General features: G+C 37.7%; 1 protein-coding gene across 1 annotated transcript in view; it reads right to left on the minus strand.

Annotated features, from left to right (window-relative positions):
* Positions 1-26,675, minus strand: part of FRK (fyn related Src family tyrosine kinase) — a 114,094-nt gene that overhangs the window by 4,967 nt on the left and 82,452 nt on the right. Inside the window, exons 3-5 of the mRNA XM_005551633.5 lie at positions 14,098-14,261; positions 13,070-13,238; positions 8,209-8,367 (exon numbers count right to left, since the gene is read on the minus strand). Coding sequence (XP_005551690.3) covers positions 8,209-8,367; positions 13,070-13,238; positions 14,098-14,261 — 492 coding nt within the window. The remainder of the gene's footprint in view (positions 1-8,208; positions 8,368-13,069; positions 13,239-14,097; positions 14,262-26,675) is intronic.

The raw sequence follows: 26,675 nt of genomic DNA on the forward strand, positions 1-26,675 counted from the left end.
CCTAGAAAGAACTCAGTAGATCCTATCTGTTATTATCATTCCTCCTATCTAATCAAGATAAAACATAGAACTTGCTAAGTTAGAGATACATATGAATTACCCATGTGGAAATGACTGAAGGAAGACAAGCTATGGGTCTGGAACTCAGGGGAGAATATGCAGCAAGAGATATTGATTTAACAATCATAAGTTATAAGTGGGAGTTAAAACAGTAAAAGTGGGTGAGATTGGTAGGAAATGACAGAGAAACACCAATATTGAAGGTGGGCAGAGGAAGATAAACCTATAAGAAAACTGTGAAGAATCAGCCAAAAGAATATGAGAAGAAAACCACTAGAGAAACTTGTAACATGTCAAAGGTTTTGAGAAAGAGAAAATGCCAACATAGTCAAATTCCACAAATAAGTCCATGAAGAAAAGGACTAAGACATTTGTCGAATATAATAAGGGAGTCCCTGGTGATCTTGGGGATAGGAAGAGCAGTTTGACTGGAGATCAGGTGGGTATAAGGATTTGAGGGCTAAATACGAGTGAAGGACATAGAGACAGAAGAAAGAGGTGGCAAATTCCAAAATCCTAATCAAGAAGCAAAACAAGAAGGTTCTGGTAGAGGTAAACATAAAATAATGGGAAAGCAATTGTCATAAAATTTGGGATAGTGAGGGGTTGTAATTGATAAAGTATTCAGGGGGTTTCTAGGGTGCTGGCCACATTCTAATGCTTGATCTGGGCAGTGACTGAATGGTTGCTTATTTGTTTGCTTTACAATTACATGTTAAATGATATTATATGATTATGTGTTTTCTACATATATGCTATTTTTAATAAAAAATGAAATAAATAGAGCCAAAAGAATTTTTAAGGGAAACACTTAAGCAGTGTGTGTGTGTACACATATATTTATTTTTTTAAGGCAAGTAGCATATCTCAATAAGTTGTGAGGTGAAATTAACTGCTTACCAATCCTTTCGTCCTTTCTTTTATCCCTGAGCACAGACAGAAGATTACATTTCCCATCTTCCCTTAGAGTTAAGTTGAGCCCTGTCACTAGTTCTGGGCAATGCAATGTGTGCAGAAATGATGAACATCACTCACAAGCCTGGCTGTTAAAATCTCCCACATCTTTATGGCTAGAGGGATGCATTTCAAAATGGTAGAGCCACATGAGTCTAAATCCCTGTATTATCCTTTAGAGAAAGTCACCTAGCAGAGCGGTCTGGCCCATATAAAAAAAAAAAATACCTATTGTTTTGTATTAAGTCATAGAGGGTTTTGAATTCTATATTATAGCAGATGACATTATGCAGTCTAATACAAGATATAAGCATGAAAATAAATTATAACTTAGTATGCAGCATAATGGCAAAACATTGCTGCTATGATAGCCAAAATAGCTAGGCCTTTTGATATCAAATTCACTCAATAAGAAAAGAAATGTATGGAAATTAAGACAAGCTGGTTACTAACCATGAGTTATGTGGTATCTTCTAAAATGGCTCCCAGTTATCTGTACCTCCTGATATTCAAGCCTTTGTGAAAGCCTCTTCTACTAATTGTGGCCTGGACCTAGTGACTCATGTTTAACAACAGAATATGGCAGAAGTAGGTGGGATATCACTTCCGAGATTAAATTAGAAAAGGCTGTGACTTTGCCTTACAGATAATCTCCACCCTGTTGTTCTCTCGCTTGCTCACTCTAATAAAGCAAGCTGCTATGCTGCAAGCTGCCCAATGGAAAGGTCCCTGTAGCAGGCAGCAAAGGGCATCTTGCAGCCAGCAACCAGAAAGGAACTGATTTCCTCAGTCCAACAGCCCAAGAGGAAACGACTCCTGCCAAGAGTTAAATGAGTGAGTTTAGAAGTGGATTTACCTCCATCAGAGCCTTCAGATGACTGGGTACTTGCCAACACCCTGACTGCAGCCTTGTAAGAGGCCCTGAACTAGGAGACCCAGCGAAGCTATGCCTAGATTCCTAACCACAGAAACTGTGAGGTAATAAACATTTGCTGCTTTAAGCCACTAAGTTTTGTGGTACTGTTTTGTGCAGCAATAGACAACTAATACAGATTGATGTTACGAATATAACATCAATGCTATGAATATAGTTAAAAACATGAACTATGAAGCCAAACTTCCGACTTGGATGAGTTACCTAATCTCTCCATACCTTTTTCTTCAACTGTAAAGTGGGACTACTAATACTTACCTCATAAGGTGGTGAGATAAATGAATGAAGCTCCCTTGTAAGTTGTATTCCTAAGAATTTTATTCTCTTTGTAGCAATTGTGAATGGGAGTTTGCTCATGATTTGGCTCTCTATTTGTCTATTACTGGTGTATAGGAATGCTTGTGATTTTTGCACATTGATTTTGTATCCTGAGACTTTGCTGAAGTTGTTTATCAGCTTAAGGAGTTTTTGGGCTGAGACAATGGGGTTTTCTAAATATACAATCATGTCATCTGCAAACAGAGATAATATGACTTCCTCTCTTCCTATTTGAATACTCTTTATTTCTTTCTCTTGCCTGATTGTGCTGGCCAGAACTTCCAATACTATGTGGAATAGGAGTGGTGAGAGAGGGCAGCCTTGTCTTGTGCCAGTTTTCAAAGGTAATGCTTCCAGCTTTTGCCCATTCAGTATGATATTGCCTGTGGGTTTGTCAGAAACAACTCTTATTATTTTGACATATGTTCTGTCAACACCTAGTTTATTGAGTGTTAAGGACCTCTTTAAAGAGAACTACAAACCACTGCTCAAGGAAATAAGAGAGGACACAGACAAATGGAAAAATATTCCATGCTCACGGATAGAAAGAATCAATATTGTGAAAATGGCCATACTGCCCAAGGTAATTTGTAGATTCAATGCTATTGCCATCAAGCTACCATTGACTTTCTTCACAGAATTAGAAAAAACTACTTTAAATTTCATATGGAACCAAAAAAGAACCCACATAGCCAAGACAATCCTAAGCAAAAGGAAAAAAGCTGGAGGCATCACGCTACCTGACTTCAAACTATACTACGAGGTTACAGTAACCAAAACAGCATGGTAGTGGTACCAAAACAGATGTATAGACCAATGGAACAGAACAGAGGCCTCAGAAATAACACCATACATCTACAACTATCTGATCTTTGACAAACCTTACAAAAACAATCAATGGGGAAAGGATTCCCCATTTAATAAATGCTGTTGGGAAAACTGGCTAGTCATATGCAGAAAACTGAAATGGGACCCCTTCCTTATGTCTTACACAAAAATTAACTCATGGTGGATTAAAGATTTAAACATAAGACCTAAAGCCATAAAAACTCTGAAGAAAACCTAGGCAATACCATTCAGGACATAGGCATGGGCAAAGACTTCATGACTAAAACACCAAAAGCAATGGCAACAAAAGCCCAAATTGACAAATGGGATCTAATTAAACTGAAGAGCTTCTGCACAGCAAAAGAAACTATCATCAGAGTGAACAGGGAACCTACAGAATGGGAGAAAATTTTTGCAATCTATTCACCCGACAAAGGTCTAATACCAAGAATCTACAAGGAACTTAAACAAATTTACAAGAAAAAAAAACAACCTCATCAAAAAGTGGGCAAAGGATATGAACAGACATTTTTCAAAAGAAGACATTTATGCAGCCAACAAGTATATGAAAAAGAGCTCATCATCACTGATCATTAGAGAAATCCAAATCAAAACCACAATGAGATAGCATGTCACGTCACTTAGAATGGGATCATTAAAAAGTCAGGAAATAACAGATGCTGGACAGGATGTGGAAAAATAGGAATGCTTTTACATTGTTGGTGGGAGTGTAAATTAGTTCAACCATTGTGGAGGACAGTCTAGCAATTCCTCAAGGATCTAGAACTAGAAATACCATTTGACCCAGCAATCCCACTGCTGGGTATACACCCAAAGGATTATAAATCATTCTACTATAAAGACACATGCACATGCATGTTTATTGCGGCACTATTCACGATAGCAAAGACTTGGAACCAACCCAAATGCCCATCAATGTTAGACTGCATAAAGAAAATGTGGCACATATACACCATGGAATACTATGCAGCCATAAAAAAGAATGAGTTCATGTCCTTTGTAGGAACATGGATGAAGCTGGAAACCATCACTCTCAGCAAACTAACACAAGAACAGAAAAACGAACACCGCATGCTCTCACTCATAAGTGAGAATTGAAGAGTAAGAACACATGGGTACAGGGAGGGGAACATCACACACTGGGGCCTGTTGGGGGGTGGTGAGCAAGGGGAGTGATAGCATTAGGAGAAATACCTAACACAGATGACAGGTTGATGGGAGCAGCAAACCATCATGGCACATGTATACCTATGTAAAAAACCTGCACATTCTGCACATGTATCCCAGAATTTTAAGTATAATTTTAAAAAATAAAAGTAAGTGAAAACAAAGAAAAATGAATTAAGTTAATATTTATAAAAGACTTATAAATTGCCTGTCACAAAGTACTACAGTGTTTTTAAAGGAAAAAAGTATATATATGATCCTCTCCTATCACTATCTTGTATAGTTCATTTCCAGTCAATCACCTAATTTAATACTCTGAACAACTATATGAAGTAAGGATTGCAATTATTCTCACCCATTTCATGAGGATTCCTATTACTCAAAGGAATAGGTAACAAGTTGTCTGACATATAATAGATGTTCTAAGTATTTACTGGGGAAAAAACAAGTCAAACTAAACTTTTTAAAAATAGAGCTATTTATCCTCTTTAAATTGTAACAAGATGTACCTGTCATTAATTACCCTCAGTACTAAAGGTTTTTTACAGATCTCTCTCATTTTGCAGAAATGTATTACAAAAATTATCCAGCCAAGCTTAGAAACTACAAAAATGGTTATATAGAAAAAATGCGTATGTTATTTCAGCTATCACATATGACACCTAATTCTATTACTGTGGATAGAAAAAGGTTTGCACTGACAGGCATAATACTGGAGGAAACTGAGTGACACACATTTCCTACTTTGAAGGGTGCAGTAACCTCAGTACTGCCTAAGTAAACCTCAACACATACTTTTAATACAACCAACAGAGGTCAAAACTGACGTAAAAGTTCACAAATCTATGACAATTTACATTTGCAGCAAGAAAATATTTTCAACTATATTCCATTACTCAAGAATCTTTCAGCTTAATAATATTCATTATGATGGGCTGCTTAAGAGTGGCACATCCACTTTTAAGATCGCTTTATTGAATGTGAACCCTCTTGATTGGGGAAAGAGCTGTCTGCAGTGAGCACATGTTCATTACTCCTCCTGGCTGCTAAGCATCATCCTCACAAATGAAGGCACTGGTAAACTTGACCCTAATGGCCTAACTCTGAAGCTGATAGGGTTCATACTTAGCCCCGAGTAAACCACATTACCAAGCCACAAAAATCCTCAATGCCAGAGGAGTTGGCCACGTACCAAGTGGATCTTTTCAAGCTGATACAAGAGTCTCAAAACAAGCTTGACTCCAAGTCCCAATCTTGTTAGGTTCAAGATGGTCCCAACTTAATCTATTTATTCAATACCTAATTAGTACATGCTCTCTTATGTGCCAGACACTGTCCTAACTCTGAAACAAAGAAAACACTATATGCCTCTGTGGAGTTATATTCAGAGGATACTAAAAACAAGCCAAATAAATAAGATACACACTGTAAGAAGCCAAGAGGATAAAATAAAAAACAAGGGAAAAGGAATACTTTAAGAGTCAGTAGAAAGAGATTAAATTTTAAAATTCAGAGGGTGACCAGTGAAGCACTCACCAAGATGGAAACATCTAAGTAGAGGTTTTGAGGAAATTAGAAGTGAGCATGTGGATAAATGTCAAAACAACAAAAAAATTCAGGCACAGGAAATAATGAGTGAGGCAAAAGCATGCTCAGAGGGTAGGAAAAAATAGCAAAGAGGGCTAGTATGGCTGACACACACTGAGCAAGGGGAAGGTTGTAGAAGATGAGATCAGAGAGGGAATAGAGAGCCAGGCCATGCAGGACTTCATGAGTTACACATGCTTTGATTTACGTTTTAACTGTATCTCTCTAGCTGTTGTGTTGAGACAAAACTGAAGGCGACAAGAACCAGAAGATGAAGACTAGCCGGGAGCTACTGCAGAATTCAGGAGAAAGGAAATGGCAGCCTGGATCAGGGTAGGAGCATTGAGGAGAGGTAAAATCCTCTATATATTTTGAAGGCCAGCCAATGGGATTTTGCTAGCAGGTTAGAGATGGAACATGAAAAGCAGAGACGATGCCAAGGTATTAGGCCTGAGTGTTGATATGGTCAAAGAAGGAAAGACTGCAAAAGTAGCAGATTACTGGGGAGAATACAGGGAGATCAGTTTGGGGCATGTCATCTTGAGATGTCTAATAGACATTTCTACTATAGTAGAAATTAGAGCTGTTCACAAACAATGATTTTTTCATCCTTTCAAGCACTTTACAGAATTGTACTTCCCTACCCTCTTTGACTTGATTTGTCCAAATGGAAAGGGAACAGAATTATCTTTGTCACTACTGGTCAGAAGCTTTAAGAATCAGGGTGAGATTAGTCTCATCCCCTTTCTCTGCCAGGGTGATCAAAAGAACTGAGCCACCAGCCAACATATTTTGCAACGTAGCATGGATAAGAAATAAACATGTGTGTTAAGCCCTTGGGGATTTGGAGACTGTTAGTTATTGCAGCATATTTACATTATGCAGACTGATACAATATTCAAGTGGAGAAGTTAAGAAGGCAGTTGGGTATGATTCTCAAGTAAAGGGGGAATAAAATTTGGAGAATTGTCAGGACACAAAAAAATTAAACAATGAGGTTAGATGAAATTAATAAAGGAACTAGTGAGGTTGTGAACAGTCTTGGTGAACTCCAAGATACTGAGAGGTCTGGGAATGAAGGAAATCACATAGGTTGAAAAGAATCACCAAGAAAGGAAGGAGGAAATGCCATTGAGTGAAGTGTCCTGAAAGCCAAATGAAGGAAATGTTTCCAAGAGGAGAAAGCGTCTATTGAATTAAATGCTGTCGGTAGATCTGAGGATGGGGAATAGGCCATTAGAGGTAATTATGTGAATACTATTAGGGACCTTTATAAAGCATTTTTTGCTAGATATGACCCAAGACGACGTTTGCACTTTGTCCTCCTGGGAATAAGGCAAAAGTGGTTATTTAATAGCTGAGTTTAATCTTTCTATGGTGGGTAACATATTCTGATGCTGTTAAATTCAATATTTTTCTGCAATGAAGCTGAGCATATTTCTGTTTTTAATGGCATTCAACAGGCCTTATTATGTTATTTGTTGTTCTTATCTTGTTTTATAGTTTAATGTTACCAGCTTCACAAGGCATCCTGAAATCAGAGGATATTCTTATGTTTCTAAAATCTTTGTTTCATCATTCTCACCTCCCTTTACCTCTATACATTCTATCATTCCCACCCTGACATTTCAAGAAATTATAGAAGTCTCCTTTTCAAGCTTGAATTATTCTGTCAGTACTTGATCTCACCTTCTTTGAACATTTCATTTTAATGCTCATTATACTGTATTGTTGTTTACTAAATTATCCATTTGTAATAAACATCAAAATTTCACAATGCCCTTCAGTCTTCTCTGACTACAGGAAACAAATAGAGAAATAAAGCAATAGTATATTGCTGCTTTTTTGCGTGACAATTCTTATGTTGCCTAGCAGTGGATGTATTTTAAACAGCAACAAGTACAATGTTGTCAACTACTGGCAAAGAAAATAAACATAGGATACTTCCCTCCCTTTTGCCCCAAATGTATTCCATGTCCCCGAATTCTGTGCCATAGAAAATATTGGTCCATAACTGATAATGTTCAATTAGTGTAGGAAATAAAGCATCATGCAAAACATCCATTCTTTAATTTCCCACGTTACATTCAATTACTCTAATATATCTGTTGTGAAAAATTTTCTCTTCCACTGCATAAGTATTTTCCACCTTTTGAGTATACAATATATAACCTATTAAACAGTAGCTGAGCCATTCAATGTTAAGACATTCATTCTCACAGACATACACATAGTAAATATCCTTTGGGTTACAGAAGGCTTGCTAAATTGACATTTATAGGACTAGCTAAACTAAATTCCTCTTTTTTTTTTTTTTCTTATATTAAGTCTTTGCTTACTTTGGAGATATTCTTGCAGACTTCCATGTCTCATCAACTCTGTAATAATATAAATTGGATCTTCTAAAGTGCAAACAGCATAAAGCTGGATAAGCTTTGGATGTCTTAGGTTCTTCATTATCTGTGCCTCCCTCAGGAAGTCACGTGGATCCATTGAACCTGAAACAAGAAGAGGCAGAAATCACTTTATGTTATTGAGGCATTCCTATCCTCACAGCAGCCTGGTGGGAATCATCAAGATTGCCTCCTGCTTCTCAGTAGAGTAAGAGCATCAGTGTCACAAATCTTCAGAGTTAGCAAGAGGAGAATCAGTTCAGCCAGAGCAACCTAATAACTGGATGTGTTGGTGCATCAGGAGTATATGGTTTATATGTTATGACCTGTAGGTGAAGAGAGGTAGATTCAGGTCTACATGAAAAATGAAGGAAAAAGGAGAGACTGATAATCTAACTGATAAAACAAGGCATCTTAACACACAAGGAAAACATTCTATTAACATGAGCACTGAAGGTCACTGAATATTTAATTACTGCAGCCAGAGTCTGATAGCTGCCCTGTCCTTGGTGCCCACTGTGGGAACAGCTGGAAAAAATCCTAAAAGAGTGACATTCTGCCATAATTTTATCTTTAATTCTGTAGGAATATAGTGTGTAGGCCAAGTGGAAAACATCCAAGACCATCCCCAAAAGTTAATGGGTTTTTTTTCACCTGTTTTATATGTTCAACTTGAAACTGATATTTAATATTTTCTCCTGTACTATCTGCTTCCACAGTCAGAGCCTTAATAGCATGGCTATTGGAGGAGAGACAATATTAAGGCCTATTTAGAAGACTTGTCTGCAATTAAATCATATTTTAATGGCTCCACTCTGACTCACCATGCAAAGTGTCAAGTAGTTGCCATCAAATAAAATCTAAGAGGAGGAAGATTATCTGGAGTTTACATTTCACCAGTAATTTTAAAATGTTTTCTTTTAGAATATGATGTTTCAGAGGCATTACTGTAATTAAAGGAATACTGTCATTTCACATCTTAGTATTCACTATGAATAATGCAAATATAGTTTCCATTGATGCTCCAAGAGACTACTACATTCATCATCCTCTCGATGTTGAAGACTTTATAACTGATATTTAAACCCAGGCATGGATAAGCTTTGACATTCTAAGACAACACTGTGACTTGTTTATTAATGTGAAGTTGAGTTAGTTACATGTGACCTGCACATCATTTCACATAAAACATTTGAGCAGTCTCCTCTTTGAGAACCCAGAAGTTCAGAACTGGACTGATCAGACTCTGCATTCTAGACAAATCTCAGCTCTCTGCCACTAGCGCTCTGTGTGATCTTGAGCAAGTTATCAAACCTCTCTAAACTTCAGTTTCTTCATCTGTAAAACATGGCTAATAATTTTACTGACATCATAAGATCATTAAAAAGATAATAGCAATGCCTGCACATATGTATTCAGTGACTGTTGATCATTATTTATATTATCACTGATAATGCATAGTCTTGGAAAAACCAAACAGACCAGCTGTAAGTATATTTCACAGGCTAAGGAAGAAAAGGGACAAGGACTTAAAGAGAGAGAGTAGGAGAAAATGGCCGATTCTCTTTTCCGTTACATATTTCTGAGCTCCATCAATTCCATCTCTACCACTGGTTTACTCCACACAGTCAAATAGGATTAAAATTTGGAATCACAGTCGCAAAATGGAGCTGAGAATAAGAGACAGCTAAACCATAATAAAGGACTTTGTTCTTGATTGTTACAACTAGTTTGGCTTATGGGCAAATATCAACACAGTGGGGATTCCCCCCACTACCACCCAAAAAATATAAGCTTCCAGTGATAGCAGCAATTATGATCACCATACAGAAAATGAGGATGGGCACAATGGCTCATGTCTGTGATCCCAGAACTTTGGAATGCCAAGGCACGGATTACTTGAGGTCAGGAGTTAAGAGACCAGCCTGGCCAACATGGTGAAACCACGTCTCTACTAAAAATACAAAAATTAGCCAGACGTAGTGTCAGGTGCCTATAACCCCAGTTACTCGGGAGGCTGAGGCAGGAGAATCACTTGGAGGCAGAAGAATCACTTGAACCCAGGAGGTGGAGGTTACAGTGAACTGAGATCATGTCATTGCACTCCAGCCTGGGAAAAAAAAGAAAAGAAAAGAAAAAGAAAATTATATATACAATATATATTTATGTTACTGAAATTTCTATGTTGTGTAGCCATCAGATTCAAGCAATGTAGGACACTCAAACTCATTCCCAAATCAGACTATGCACAAGAACTGAAATCACAGTAGGTCAGAAGCCTCTTCAGGTGAAGACTGTTTCAGAGCACTACTTCATGGCCATGCTGGTTATAGCTCACCAGCTGCAGAGTAAAGGAAGCCCAATCTCAACTCAGCTAGTAATGTAACATTAAATATTAATTTTTTCCTGTCAAAGCTACTGTAGGAGTTCATTTCAGGCTCATCTTTATTGCGTAGTAGCCTGCTAAGCAATAAATAGCTGCTAAGATTGATTAATGGCCCCAGTGAAGTGAAGACATTTAACCAATCACAAAAGCTGTTTGTGGCTATTACACTGTAAATCAATAATAATTATTCCTGTTGGAGAGAAAGCTATCGTGTTTTTTTTTTTATTTTTTTAATATGAGAAATCTGACTTTTTTTGTTGTCTTTTGACTTCCCAAAGGGCTTCCTTAGAGAACAGTATTAGGAAGGCTAGCTAGCTGCCTCTTCTTAGAAAAGAATTATTAGGTTGGACAATAAAGTTTAGCCACCATTTATTAACAAGATTAGGGTTTAAAAGCATATACACACAGTGATTGTGAAAATCTCAGGTGCTAGAATAGAATGTCTTCACCTGGAGCACTCATATAGCACCTGGCCACTTAAAAGTGCCTGTCTCTTGTTTCATCTGACAGATGAAAATGCTGAAACTGAATTCCTGCACTAGTAAGTTTGCACTTCAGTGGACACATCTGTCAGCAGCCCCATGGAGGCTAACATTTATTAAGAACTTGCTGCATATACTTTACGTACATTGGCTCCATTTGTCCTCATAAAATCTTAGAAAGTAGGAACTATTATGCTTCCCACTTCCAGACGAGAAGATTCCAAAAGGTTAAAAAATTGTCCAAAGTCACAGAGGGCAGAGCCAAGTGTAAACGCAGATTTATGTTATATCAAATTTGACACTGTTAACTTGTTACACCAGAGGATCCCAACATTTTCAGTTCATGGAACCCTTAGTGTCTCCATTACTTTTTTCATGATGTCTCTACGTGAAAACAAAAAACAAAAAACAAAAAAAAAACAAAAAAAACTAACAGTTCTTTTGATTACTGGGTTAGATCCAAACAAGTTAAGAAGTATTTATCCTAACAATGTAATAGCCATTTGAAAAAGTAACACAGGTAAATTGAAAGGAAAAGACCATTTTTCATTTAATTCTTAACTACAAGTGCTTACTAAAGTGATATATGCATTCCTGGGACACTGCACAACTTCTCCAATCTTAGAATCGGACGGAGCACTGCTACCCCCATTTTCTGGTCTGTATTGATTTTTGTGTGGATTTTGCCTTTGACCATAGCAACCATCAAAAAACCCAGCTTTACAAAGATATGATGTCAACAAAACGAATGTTGTTTTAAAGTTGAAACCATGAACTACTTAAAGGTAGCAGCTTGTACAATATTCAGGATGTTAACTTCAAAACGTTTAAGTATTCCACAGCACTCCTGTGAATTCACCGTGGTGCCCCCAAGAGCCTTGGCACACAGTTTGGGAACCATAGTGTTACCCTATCCTGCCAGCAATCAAATCCCAAGTGCTCAGGTTCTGCCACCAGACCTCTAAGAATTACCAAACCTCTAAGAATTCTGGGCTAGGTAAATAATGCAGGTCTCCCAGAAAACTACAATCTAGCCTATGTTGATTATTCTTACCTCTGTTATAAAGGTATACATGAGGTTACTACAGCAATGTTGCACTTTTATAGACTGTCACTTCCATGGGGTGTGATGCAATAGTAATAGATGTGGGTTCAAATCCCAGCTATGCCATTTATTGACTTTTTCATTATTATAATAATAGTTTTTATCCATCACTTGCTGTAAACCAGGTACTATACAAAGCGTTTCCACTAATGACCTAATTTATCTTCTTGGCTGGCCTTATTATTACTTCTGTTTCACAAATGACAAAACTGAAGCATAGAGTTCAAAACTTTGCTCAAGATCACATAACTAGAAAGTATGTGGGAAGTTACTTAGTCTCTCTTTTAAATAGAGGGAATAAAGCCTGGCTGAATAAATACTGATTTCAGTATAATTTTACTTGCCATCACAGGAAAAAGGAAGATGGAAGGGAAAAAAAAATTCCTACATTTTCAAATACAAGTTTATTTGGATGGACCATTTTGCCTTTGAACCACAGAAAAGTAATACTTTTAGAAATAGTTGTTTCCTGAATAGTATCAAGATTCCTTCTGATTTTTAAAATATTTTCAGTTAAGTCAGTATCTGTTAACTAAGGCTAAGAACAAAATGGGAAGAAGGACATTGGAAGACTGAATCCTAACTCCAGAGAAGAGATGAGTTGTCAGACTCTTCAATCAGTGATATTGTAAGACTCAGTTGAACCAGGAAGTGTGCTCTTGTTTTTATATTTTAATGCCTTATCCATAGGTTTGGGTCACCTGGGCTAGAGAGAATGACCACAACACCTGCTTGCTGCCAGTATTAGCCACCCCATGAACTCTTAGATATTTACGGTGCTAAATTGAGCTCATAAAAATCAACATATGCATTTAACCTTTATTGTTCTCGCACCTGGTTTTAATGTTTTCACTGCTACTGGTGTGGTATTGTTCCACAGACCTTCCCATACTTCGCCGAACTGACCAGATCCCAATCGCTTCAGAAGCTGTATGGAGTTGCGGTCTATCTCCCACTGGTCCACGGTTTTATATGACAAATCAAATGGAGCTGGGACCTGGATCTGTTTCATAGAATAATAAGAGCAATTGTTAAAAAAAAAAGGGGGGGTATATTTAATATTATTTTGTTGAAAATAATAGTCTAGGCACTTTTAAATAAAACATTTTTTGAAACAAAATATTGTAAACTGTATTATTATTGCTTCAAAAACAAAAAGTATGGTGGGAGAATCTGCACTGTTAACTCTTCAAATTGATCTTCCAAATCTTGGGAAGTCAGGCACCTTCTTGTCAACCTGTCTGATCCCATACCTAATGCCATCCTCACTCAGGTCTGGAATGACTTCTCTGTACCTCTTCACCTACCTAAATCCTCTCAGTTTCAAGGCCCAGTTGAAGTTCCATCTCACCCACAAATCCTTCCCAAACTCTTTGGCTACAGTTTTATGATATGTATCATCTATTTTGCATAATTAAATGTTTTATTTTTTCAAACTCATTTTTTCATTTCTTTATTTGTTCATTCATTTATTGACTCATTCATTTAGTAAGTAAAATTGTTTTAAGCATTGACTAGGTGCTTTTCTATAAACAAAACAAGCAAGACCCCTGCCCTCCAAGAACTCATATTCTAGTTTACCACCTGCCCTATGGTCTCTGTGGCAGCTTCTAAACTCTGCTGTTATGGCACAAAAGAATCCAAAGAAAACTCATATATGAATGAGCATCTGAGCAAATAAAACTTATTTACAAAAACAAGCATACGTCAGTGTGAGCTCATGGGCCATGGTTTGCCTATACCTGCCTCAGGTAATAAAATGACAATTTTTTTCCTGAACTGATATTCCATGAAAAGTACTCAGATAGCTGAAGGAAAAAAGTTAACTTCAATAAGCAAACACAGCTTGAAAGCATTTTCACCTTTAAGCATGGTTTCCCCAGCTTGACACACAGGCCGTCACTCGTCTTGGTGTAGTGGCTCACAAATTCGTTCAGTGTTGAAAAGGTTCTTCTCCGGGTGAGAAAAAAGCCCCCTTCATCCAGTCTTCTAATTCTGTAGTGTTTTACAACTCCTCCATCTAAAACTGGAACCCAAAATAATTCCTGTTAATAAACTTCTTCCTAAAGCCCAGCAGATTTATTTACTTTGTGGTGACATTTTCAATGCATAAAATGAAATATACATAAAATTACACGTATTTCTCAACTTCGTCTCAGAAAAGATTTGAGAAAGTTTCCAAAGAATATAGAACAAAAGAGAGAGTGTGAGAACTGGGAAATAATACTGAAGGAAATATAAAAACAAAGGGGTGAGGCTAGCACTAAAAGAATCCATGCTTCAAAGCCTAGCATACTTGATTAAAACAAGCCATAAAATTGACTCTATCACTCTAGCAATGCAAAGAAGGAAACCCTACCATTTTGAGGAATCACAGTATCCATAAGATAAAATCATGAAAGGTTTTTAGGAACAGTTTGACTCTTCCTGGTGTAGAGACCAGGGAGAAATTTCTCCCATGAAATCCTATAATGTGGCAATGGAAATAAACAGTGTGCTCAATACCGTCTTACAATAATGCATGGAATTCCTCGGGACTGTTCATTATATTGTACCTCAATGCAGTCTGGTAACAGAATGTCCTATAAAAGCAATTCCACAGAGCTTAAAATGATGCAATCTACATATGCAATGTTCCAGCAGTATTGCTTAATCCAAGGGTGAGTCCCGTAGGATCTACAGGAATAACTAGACTGTGTTATATTTATCTAGTCTGACTTGCAGTGGTTATTTTGTTACTCTTGCTGCCCACCTACCATTGACCCTTCTTCTGTTAACAGCACCCCCAATTTTCCTCAGAGAATTGTTGCTTCTCTAAAAGCATGCGGTCCAAAGGGACCTGATAGCCACCTGGAGCCAAAAAAGACATAATTAGTGCAATAAGAGCCAAGGAACCCCAATTCCGGACTTGATAGTTCCAGAAAGACAGGAAGAGTTTTGTTGCTGTGGCTGCTATTTTGGTTTTGGTTTACTGATGGGAGTTTGGAGCTATTGGCAGAATCCTGGCCTCTAGGCAGGAAGCAAGCTTGCCTTAGAAGAGAAGCAGTCTAGTGGGAGGCAGTCTTGATTTGGAAAGTGAAGCTTAATCCCAGGAGCCAGTCAAGCCTGACTTTTCAGCTACAAGAGTCAATTAACTACCTTTTTGGTGAAACTATTTTGAATAGGGATTTCTGCACTTACATTCAAAATATTGACTAACACACTTTATACCTATGCTTTCACTTAGCAAAGTTATTGATAAATATTGGGCAGCATTTACCACCAGAATGTTATTCTGCATTCCTTGCTAAATATAGAACTTCATGCTTCAATGAGTAGTCAGGCTGGTGCGATGGTCTTATGAAAGGAAAGAAGACATCCCACTTCCCATATGGAGATTTACTGAGGGCATGCCAATAGCTAGGACAAATTTTTTTTTTTTTTTCAAAAAAAGGAACTGGCACATACCAGAAAAGCTAAAATGAAAAAAGACAGTATTAACAAGGAAGTGGAGTGACTTCCCACACACAGTTGATGGAAGAGTAATTTTTACCACCACTCTGGAAAACTGTTTTTCCTTATCTACTAGAGTTGAACATAGTCATACATGTAATACAGTAATTCCACTCCTAAGCATAAAATCAATAAGAGTGCACAATATATTCACCAAAACATGTGTTTAACAATGTTTTTAGTTGCCTGATTTGTAAGGGTCTAAACCTGGAAACAATCCAAATGTCCATCAACCAATAAATAGAACTATCCAAATGTCTATCAACTAATAAACAATTGAATTAGCTAAAATATTGTCATCTGGTTGAATGCAGACTTGTAAATAAACAACAACTGCAGCTACACACAACAATATGAATGAATCTCGCAAACTCAAATATATAATCTCATTAATAAAAAGCAAGGCTGAGCTGGGCTCAGTGGCGTCTGACACCTTTAGTTACAGTATTTTGGGAGGTTGAGATGGAAGAATTGCTTGAGGCCAGGAGTGCAAGGTCACTCTAGGCAATGGTGGCAGACCCTGTCTCAACAAAAAATAATAACAAAAATAATTGTTTTTAAATTAACCACTATTGGTGGCACACGCCTGTAGTCACAGCTACTTGGGAGGCTGAGGCAGGAGGATCATTTCAGCCCAGAAGGTCAAGGCTGCAGTGAGTTAGGAATGATTGCGCCACTATACTCCAGTTCAGCCTGGTCAACAGAACAAGACTGTCTCTAAAATAAATAAATAAATAAATAAAAATAAGCAAAACTATTGATATGAGGGGTCAGTGACTGGGATGTTAATCTTATTCTGTTTCTTAATTTGGTGCTGGTTACCTGGGTGTATTCACTTTGTACTCACCAAACTAAACTTTTATCAATTGTGCATTTTTATTACGTGTATCACACTTCAATTTAAAATAATACTTTTAAAATATCGGTGTTTTGCTTCTGTTTATGAGCAAATGGGACATCAAGTCTCCAAACTGCTATATTATGGTTCATGCTGCATTATTTAATTATAGAAGGTTATCAAAGTAAATGTTACCTAATTTTCACCTTGGATATAAAAATATTCAGTAATATACACATAGAATATTAACTTTAAGCAAATAAGTTTTCTAGTAAGGACTGTGAGAAACCTGGCTACAAAATGCCCTCCTAAATAACTGAGTTGACTTGCAGTATAGGAGTATTTGCTATAAGCCAGAAACATGCAGAGAAATATCAAACAAAAATCAAGACTTTAGGTGTACAACACTGAATATGAAGGTAACCTTTCTTTTTTTCTTTTTCTTTTTCTTTTTTTTTTTTTTTTTGAGACAGAGTCTCGCTCTGCTGCCCAGGCTGGAGTGCAGTGGCACCATCTGGGCTCACTGCAAGCTCCGCCTCCCGCATTCACGCCATTCTCCTGCCTCAGCCTCCTGAGTAGCTGGGACTACAGACGCCCGCCACACACCTGGCTAATTTTTTGTATTTTTAGTAGAGACGGGGTTTCACCGTGTTAGCCAGGATGGTCTCGATTTCCTGACTTCGTGATCCGCCCGCCTCGGCCTCCCAAAGTGCTGGGATTACAGGCGTGAGCCACCGCGCCTGGCCTTCCTAACACAACATCAACCACAGTAATGCAACCAATACAGCAGACAAGTGCAACGAATAATTAAAGCATACACTTTTCATGTTCTTCCCAGTGGTCTTTAATTTGTAGTCTGTGAGAATAACACTCCCCTGTCCCTAGATGAAAGCTCCAGCAAAGTTTTTCTGCCCACTTTTAGGTATTAGACAGTCTTATTTCCACTTAAAATCACAAACACTCTCTACTAAAAAAAAATACAAAAAACTAGCCGGGCGAGGTGGCGGGCGCCTGTAGTCCCAGCTACTCGGGAGGCTGAGGCAGGAGAATGGCGTGAACCCGGGAGGCGGAGCTTGCAGTGAGCCGAGATCCGGCCACTGCACTCCAGCCTGGGCGGCAGAGCGAGACTACGTCTCAAAAAAAAAAAAAAAAAAAAAAATCACAAACACAGTCTCAATTCAAGCCTAGATGCCCAGTCCCAGATGATAACCAAAATACTCTACTGCTACGTGATCAGATGTCAAATCTTCTCTCCTTCCCCAGCTCAGGCCCGTTTCAGGCCAAAAGGCAGCAGTGGAAACATGGTATTCCTCTCTGTTTCTCTACTATAGCTGCTTCCCCACTTTTCCTTCCCAGCTGGGTTCTGAGCATTCAGGCTAAGAGCAAAGAGAAGAGAGAGTCAAGATGAGAAGGCCACACTCAGTCGACTTCCCACTCTGAGCCTGCTGGCAGAAACTCAAGCTGACTCCTCTCTGGGACACTCATGCAGGCCCTTTGGGGCTTCCCCATCTCTAAAGGAACCCTCACTACAGTTGCTAAGACATAGACATTTCTAGGATGCCTGCACCCAGTCGCCTCTCAGCTTCTGTTTCCTGGGCAGTTCTCCCACTACATTCTCCCTTACAGGTCTCCTCTTATCCTCCAGCAGAAGCTTTCTTGGGCAAAACCCAGAACTCCTCCAGACCGTCCATCTACAGTGCTGTGGCACTTTTGCTCATTAGGAGACCCACTTATGGTCCTAAGATAATATTTACACATCCCTTGCCCTGACAATTACCAGGAGGAGACAGAGGCTAGTGCCCTAAGTCACCTCTATCCTACTTCCACAGGATGCTTTAGCCTTCTCAACCTAAGTCAGGCACCTGTGTTCTATCCTTCCAACTGCAGAGGATGGAGAGTTAGCCCTCAGAGTGGTCTTCCTGAAGCGCCCTTTCATTAGGTTTGGGGTCCCATTCATTAGCCCAGGAATAAAGGGGGTCCCATAGTGTGCCAACAGCTTTCTTCAAAAGCAAAATGCCATCAGCAAATTCTTCCTCCATTCCACTCCACGTATCCTTTCTAAATTATTAACAAGCTGAGAGATCCAAGAGCAGCCATACCTATCTTTGACTGATTCCCTTGTCAACTGTGAGTATGGAGATCTGACTTAGAAGTTTTACTTCTATTGTGTCTTCATAACCTCAATCAAAAACTCAATTTTAACAGTGTTATATTCACATGTATTGACCCAAACACCACGCAAAGCATTATTTTACATTATTTTGTTGTAATCTTATAACAGTTATATAAGGTAGTTATTAGGTCCATTTTATTTCTCATAAAAGTGAGATGGCACTGCCAGGATTCAACTTGGGGCCTTGTGATTCTAAGATGCTCTATAACCAGCAGATCTCACATAGCAGATCTAAATGTCTAATAAGACACACCTCCAGTTCATGACAATAAAATTATGTCATCTGTATTCAGGAAAATGTTTTACTTTCAGCAGTGATATCATTCATTCATTTTAATATTTTCCTTTACATTAAAATACAAAAGGCAAGAGTCCGTTTAGTTCCTTCAAGAGCAATATCATTTTCTTAAACTTTTTTGTGTTTCTGGAACACATCCTTGTACTCTGATTTGTCAAGAAGCTACCATTCCTACTGGCTATGACTCTTAGGCCAGCATCAATTGCCCTATATAATAATCATCAAATAGAGGACTTCTATTAGGATATAGAACTTAGCTCATAATATATTCCTGAAGTTGGAAACCATCATTCTCAGCAAACTAACACAAGCACAGAAAACCAAACACTGCATGTTCTCACTCATAAACGGGAGATGAACAATGAGAACACATGGGCACAGGGAGGGGAACATCATACACTGGGGCCGGTTGAGGGATGGGGGATTAAGGGAGGGAGAGTATTAGGAGAAATACCGAATGTAGATGATGGGTTGATGGGTGCAGCAAAACACCATGGCACGTGTATACTTATGTAACAAACCTGCACATTCTGCATATGTATCCCAGAACTTAAAGTATAATTTTTAAAAATTAAAAAAAAAAAAAAGCCAACAAAGGGCCGGGCATGGTGGCTCATGCCTGTAATCCCAGCGCTTTGGGAGGCTGAGGCAGGCAGATCACTTGACGACAGGAGTTCAAGACCAAGACCACGCTGGCCAACATGGTGAAACTCCGTCTCTACTAAAAATACAAAAAATTAGCCGGGTATGGTGGCATGTGCCTGTAATCCCAGCTATTCAGGAGGCTGAGGCAGGAGAACTGCTTGAACCTGGGAGGCAGAGGTTGCAGTGAGCCAAGATTGTGCCACTGCACTTCAGCCTGGGCAACAGAGTGAGATTCAGTCTCAGAAGAAAAAAACAAGTCAACAAAAAGTCAAAGACAGCTGTAAACAGTATCATGTTAGTCCCAATTCATTTCTCCAAAAAGTTATAAAAATATAAGAAGTAGAAGGATATCTAAATATAAAATATACTTGCTATTTATATAAATTCTTGGCCTAAATGTTCAAGCCTTGACAACTTCTCTATCAAAAAGAGAAGTCCATAAATTAAAGCTGAGATATCTAGCAAGCCAACAGGTCTGTAATTGGAAATGATGGGAAGCAATAAAAAGAATTCCCCTTTTATAAACAAGATGAACCATCTACTAGTTCCAAATGGAAATGGACTACATGGAAATTAAACACAAACTTACAAATTTGTAGTGCACCACAAAAGATCTAATCATCTCCAAGCTAGAGACTAAAGTCAATAGATGGCAGAGGGGTTAAAGTGCGCTTTGTGATTTTCTGAATAAGGGATGCAAATCACAGTGATAAATATGGCTTTGGAAATTGCTACTGATTATATAAAGAAAACCTAAATAAATGTTTGCCAGATCTTTATGTTGCAGGTTTAAATTCTCAACTGTAAAACCCAATGCTTGGCAATAGCACCTAGAGTTTTCAAGCACAAAGAGAGGTATTTTGTTTAACGGAAAAAGCAACAGACTGGGAAATGGCAGACCCAGGTTACAATTTAATTAGTATATAACCCAAAACATGCCAGTCTCATGGGCCTTGATTTCTTTATTATTAAAATAAAAGAGTAGGCTTTTTAAAAAATCTCCAAATTTCCAAATGTTCCCACCTTAGCATTCAAAGATTTCTGATGACCATTGCTTTCTCTCCCTAAATTCTGATCTGTTTGTGTAGTCCTTTCATAAAACTTTAGTAATTCTTACCTTGGAGCTTTTGAACCCCATTTGAATGCTTTGCTTGTGAATCTTCTAGAAGCTGGCCCCTTCCTTTCCTTTCAATTTAAATCCTCAGAGCCAGCCTTCTCTATCCACCTGAGCTCCTCCTTTCTATCACATAAACCTGTTTGATTGTGATAGTATTTATCACAGTAGAATTATCTCTGTGAGGGCAGGGGCTCTGCTGTCTTCATCCAATAAATAGAGTTTGGAACAGGGTAATAACTAACATAAACATCTACTAAATGAATGAATGATATCACTAACTCTTGGATGTTAAGTGAAATATAAATTTCTGAGATGTCTGCTGCAATATTAAATAGGTAATTATAGCAATACTTTTGGGACTTACAAGACTTCCCTAGAATCTTATTTTAAAATGGCCAAAAAAAAAAAAAAAACCAACCTCAGGATATAAACACTACTAGAAAATAGTCATTCAAGTCAATATCTAATTTCTTGATTTTTAAAATATAATGCAGAAATATTTTTTTCATCTCTTACTGGCATCATGAGCATTTATATGTGGTTCCTTCAAGTTTTCAATCTGAACAAAACTGGAAGATATGTATTATTTAAAAATAAGACAACAAAAGCTACACCAGGGAAATTCAATACATTGTAGTCAGGATGAAGGCACTTTTAATATTGCATATATTCATAAATAATCAAATAGAGAATGTAAACTATTTTTTAAAAGTATTTTCATTTGTTAGTGGTGAGTTCATATGCTTGCAAATTGTCATTCTTAATGAAGGTTGAATTCAGGTGTCTCAGAACTAGAGAGAAATGAATTTTCCATTCCTTTTCTGGCTTGTGATCTTTATTATTGAACTAAGCCTATTCCAATTCCTACAGACTATAAGTGAACGCTTGTGCCATTCTTTTTGTGAAATACTATGAGTTCATACTTGTTAAGTATTTTAGTATTTCAGCCGCAAAAAATATATATAAGATTAACTAAAATAAACTGGAACCATCCATCAATAAAGTTGCTGGCATTGTGATTGAACTGAGTTAAAAGATCAAAGATCTTGAGTTTACATGCTATTTGACCTAGGGAGAAATGTTTCACCTGTCAACTGATTAATCTAGCAGAAAATGTCGAAGAATTAGGATAGATTGCGGAGATGTAGGTAAGTATGTATGAGGAGTACAATAAATGTTGGTTGCATGTTGAAATAACTCAGCTATTCTGCATGTTAACTTCTATATGGACTATACCATAAGTCACCTGATTATTTGGCAACCCTCACATCCAAAGTAACTGATTCAGGAGAGATCTAGATGGCATCTGATGATTTCCGTCCTATTTGCCAAACGCAAATGCATTTATGTAATATATAGTTGGTGACAGATATAGAAGCCCAGCTTTCTTCTAACATGGTAAGGTCTTATTTTGCAGTCCTTTCATAAAACTTAAGTAATTCTCACCTTGGAGCTTTTGAGGTAGAAAAGGGTTTCTCTGTCACTATATAAGGAATGCTGTGAGATTTTATCATAAAGCACTTTCAAAGAACTCTGCCCCAATTCTATCACACGTCTAACATATTATTCAGAACATATTAAACAATTATGAAATTCAGGATATTCCAAAATTAGATTTTTAAAAGAAGTTCCAGAAACTAACTTTGGAATATAACACAAACCTAAAGTCAGAGGCTGTGTCTGCAAGACACAAAGACGTCGAGTCGGCTCAGTGAAAAATGTTGGTATAACAATTAGTTTGGTGTTTTACAGAAAAACAAATGGTTGATTGTGCAGATTTTTGTTTTTCAGCTGGTCTTCTGGCATCATCTGGGCATAGTCTTATTCCTACTGACTGATAATAATATCTTCCCATACTGAGTAAAACAATATGACTTCATTGATTGAGCAATGGAATGAAAATCAAGAACTCACTCCCCTAATCTTATTCTGCCAGTGATTTGTTCTTTGACCTTAGGCAAGGAATTTCATTTCAGTTTCCTTATCTAGAAAATGAGAATAATGATCTTATCTATATACTCCCACAGGGATAGTTTGAGTGTCATTGTTCACAAAGGATGATAGATATTTCTAATGTACAATGTGTGAATACTGTATCACAATATCAGTATTGTCAAATAGCATTGTCAACAAAAGAGAGGCAGTTCCACAGTAACATTTTCTACTCCTTACAGAGTAATGGCAACTTAACATAGTGGCTACCAAGCATATTAAGCTAAGAAATTGATATTAATTCTGTGTGGAAAAACTCCTGGCACTTGTAAACTCCTGTTTATTTGGTTTGTTTTTAGATTTCTTTATACTTTTCAAAACCATTACAAGACAACCATGATGATTCTCCCTATACCACTGCCTCAGAAATCATGCTAAGATAGCTCTACACCAATAAGTGAATAACATTAATTGATTTGTTATGTTGTATCTCCCATTAAAACACAATTCAAGACACATGCTCATTTTACACTGAATTCTCTTCTACAGCAAATAGAGTAGGATTCCAGCACGAGTTATTTTGAGAGAAGAAAGTACATCTGTCTAAATTATTAAAGTGGCATCATGTAGAAGAGTTGTTCTCTCCTTCCCTGGGGAAAAACATCCGCTAAGACGAAAGAGAACAAACACAGCTGATTCATTTTGTCCATACAACTCAACCTGTGGGTCTCAAAGGGCACTTAGCTCCCAACCACGAAAATTCTGTGTGCTGCGGACATTGGTCAGTAAGTTTTGCTGTTAAACTGTGGATTGAATTAGATGATGACCCATTAAGAAAGTGTCTATATTAGTTGACTCAAGAAAGCTTACCAAAAAAGCTTTCTGAGGATACATCTGATAGCTCCCAGGTCCTAGGGTCTGTCAGGGTTGTTACTGGTCAAGAAGCCCAGCTGAGATTACTTTACAGTTAGAGGCAACAATCAACAACTTTTGTAGGCAAAAATTCACTACCTCTTCCATATGGCATAGCACAGAAATTGTGAGCCTGAACCATATATTGGTTCAAATACTGATCACATTTTTTTAGAAAAATTAGTCTTATTCTAAAGACCCCAACAGTCCAACCCCTTACGGAAATAAACCAACTCCTTATCAAAGCTGGCTATTAAGTGTTCAGTACAGAATGTCAATTTTATTGTTTATGTATTCGGTATGTAAAGCAGATGAGTAGCTCTTTAACAATATATAATTGTAACATTCAATATTTTGTCAGCTAATTTAATTGAAAATTACAATTTCCCATGAAAAGTACAATTTCCCTTGAAAACAGTATTTGCAGCATCTGATATTGCAGGGAAATGCTCAAAGAAATAACTTGACTCTTTATTCCTCTCGAGACTCCAACTCCTCACTTGGTATTATATATGCAATAAATCACCAGGAATTAACACACTTGGATTATGTTATGTCAGTTTCCTACAGAAAATCTTTCACTGGGTAAAGATACAATGAGACATGAGACCCAGTGTATCTACTTTTCAAAACTTACTCTAAGGAAATAATCTAACTATTTACATGCATTTATTTAGTCATATCCCTACCTTGTTCTAAAAATGTTTGAAGGATTGCATAAACTATAAAATGTCTCAAAATATAATAAAATTTAAAATAAGTAGATGAAGGAAATAAGACAAAAGGTAAAGAAACAGACGATGATTCCAGGAACTCGGCTAGTATGCTTTACACAGATATCTTCAGATGCCAATCCATGTTCAAGCGATGTGGGCCAGATTTGGCACTGTGCCTTTCTAGCGCTCACAGTAAAGAAGTAAACACATTCAGAGACCTAATTCCATGAAGAAAATATTAATCAACTATTAATCAAAACACATACACACACACAACTACAATCATGTGCCAAATAAAGACGCTTCAGTCAACAACAGCCTGCATAAGTGATGGTGGTTCCATAAGATTACGGTAGAGCTGAAAAATGCTATTGCCTGGTGACCTCATTGTGCTATCAGTTGTAGCACAATGCATTATTACGTGTTTGTGGTGTTGTTGGTGTACATTAACCTACTTTGCCGCCTGCCATATAAAAGTATAGCACATACAATTGTTTACAGTACATAATATATGGTCATGATAATTAACGACTATGTTACTGGTTTATGTATTTACTATGCTATACTTGTTGTTATTATTTGAGAGTGTACTCTATCAGCCTGGGCAACACAGTGAGATCTTATCTTTACAAAAAATGAACAAAATTAGCTGGGTGTGGTGGCACATGCCTGTAGTCCCAGCTACTCGGGAGGATGAAGTGGAAGGATCATCTGAGGCCAAGGAGGTCGAGACTGCAGTGAGCCATGATCACACCACTGTACTCTAGCTTGGACAACAGAGTGAGACTCTGTCTCAAAAAAAAAAAAAAAAAATACATGCAAAACAAACAAACAGAGAGTATACTCTTTCCACTTATAAAACAATTTAACTGTAAAACAGCCTCAGGCAAGTTCTTCAGGAGCATTCCAGAAGAAAGCATTGTTATCATAGGAGATGACAGCTCCATGGGTGTTACTGCCCCTAAAGACCTCCAGTAGAACAAGGTGTGGACGTGGGAGACAGTGATATTGATGATCCTGACCCTGTCTAGTCCAAGGGTCATGTATGTGTTTGTGCCTTTGTTTTTGACAAAAAAGTTTAAAAAGTAAAAAATGGAATAACTTTAAAATAGAAAAAATCTTATAAAGACACAACAAAGGAGAATATTTTTGTAGAGCTGTAAAATGTGTCTTATGTTTTAAGCTAAGTGTTATTACAAAATAGTCAAAATATTTTTTAAAATTAAAAAATGTATAATGTAAAAAGTTATAGTAAGCTAAAGTTCATTCACTATTGAAAAATGAAAAATTTTTTTATAAATTTAATGTAGTCTAACTGTATAATATTTATCATAAAGTACAATAACGTCACAGGCCTTCACAGTAACATCACAGGCCTTCACTGACTCACCCAGAGTCCTACAACTTGAGTCCTGCAAGTTACATTCATGGCAAGTGGCCTATACAGGTGTAACATTTCTAGTAATTTTAAACCATGTTGTTACTGGGTCTTTTATACGTATAGATATAAATACACAAATACTATTGTGTTATAGTTGCCTACAGTATTCAGTATAGTGACGTGCTGTACAGGTTTGTAGCCTAGGAGCAATAGGCTGTACCACAGAGCCTAAGTGTGTAGTAGGCTATAGCATCTAGGTTTGTGTAAGTACACTTGGTGATGTTCACACAACAATGGACTCACCTAATGACACATTTCTCAGAACAGATCCTGGTTGTTAAGTCATGCATGACTGTATTTCTGATATTAAAATGAAATAGAAATTTATCACATATGTCCTCATAACGAAAACACAGAAAATACAATGAGAAATATTATCATTAACATTCTTAATAGTAAATACACCAAGAGCCGGGCACGGTGGCTCACGCCTGTAATCCCAGCACTTTGGGAGGCCGAGGCGGGCGGATCACGAGGTCAGGAGATCCAGACCATCCTGGCTAACACGGTAAAACCCCGTCTCTACTAAAAATACAAAAAAATTGACCAGGCGAGGTGGCAGGCGCCTGTAGTCCCAGCTACTCCGGAGGCTGAGGCAGGAGAATGGCGCGAACCCGGGAGGCGGAGCTTGCAGTGAGCCCACTTGGCGCCACTGAACTCCAGCCTGGGCAACAGAGCGAGACTGCGTCTCAAAAAAAAAAAAAAAAAGTAAATACACCAGTACATTTCAAAGAACTGACTCTTATAATGTCCGTTAATGTGGACCAGTTACCAACAGGGAATTCAATAAAGGCATTTGTATGGGAAACTCCAACAACGCAGTTCGCCACCCAGAAGAGGAAAAGCAATTTGCACAAGAATGTTCACTGCAGTATT

The sequence above is a fragment of the Macaca fascicularis genome, chromosome 4 (assembly GCF_037993035.2).
Source record: "Macaca fascicularis isolate 582-1 chromosome 4, T2T-MFA8v1.1".
Classification (NCBI taxonomy): domain Eukaryota; kingdom Metazoa; phylum Chordata; class Mammalia; order Primates; family Cercopithecidae; genus Macaca; species Macaca fascicularis.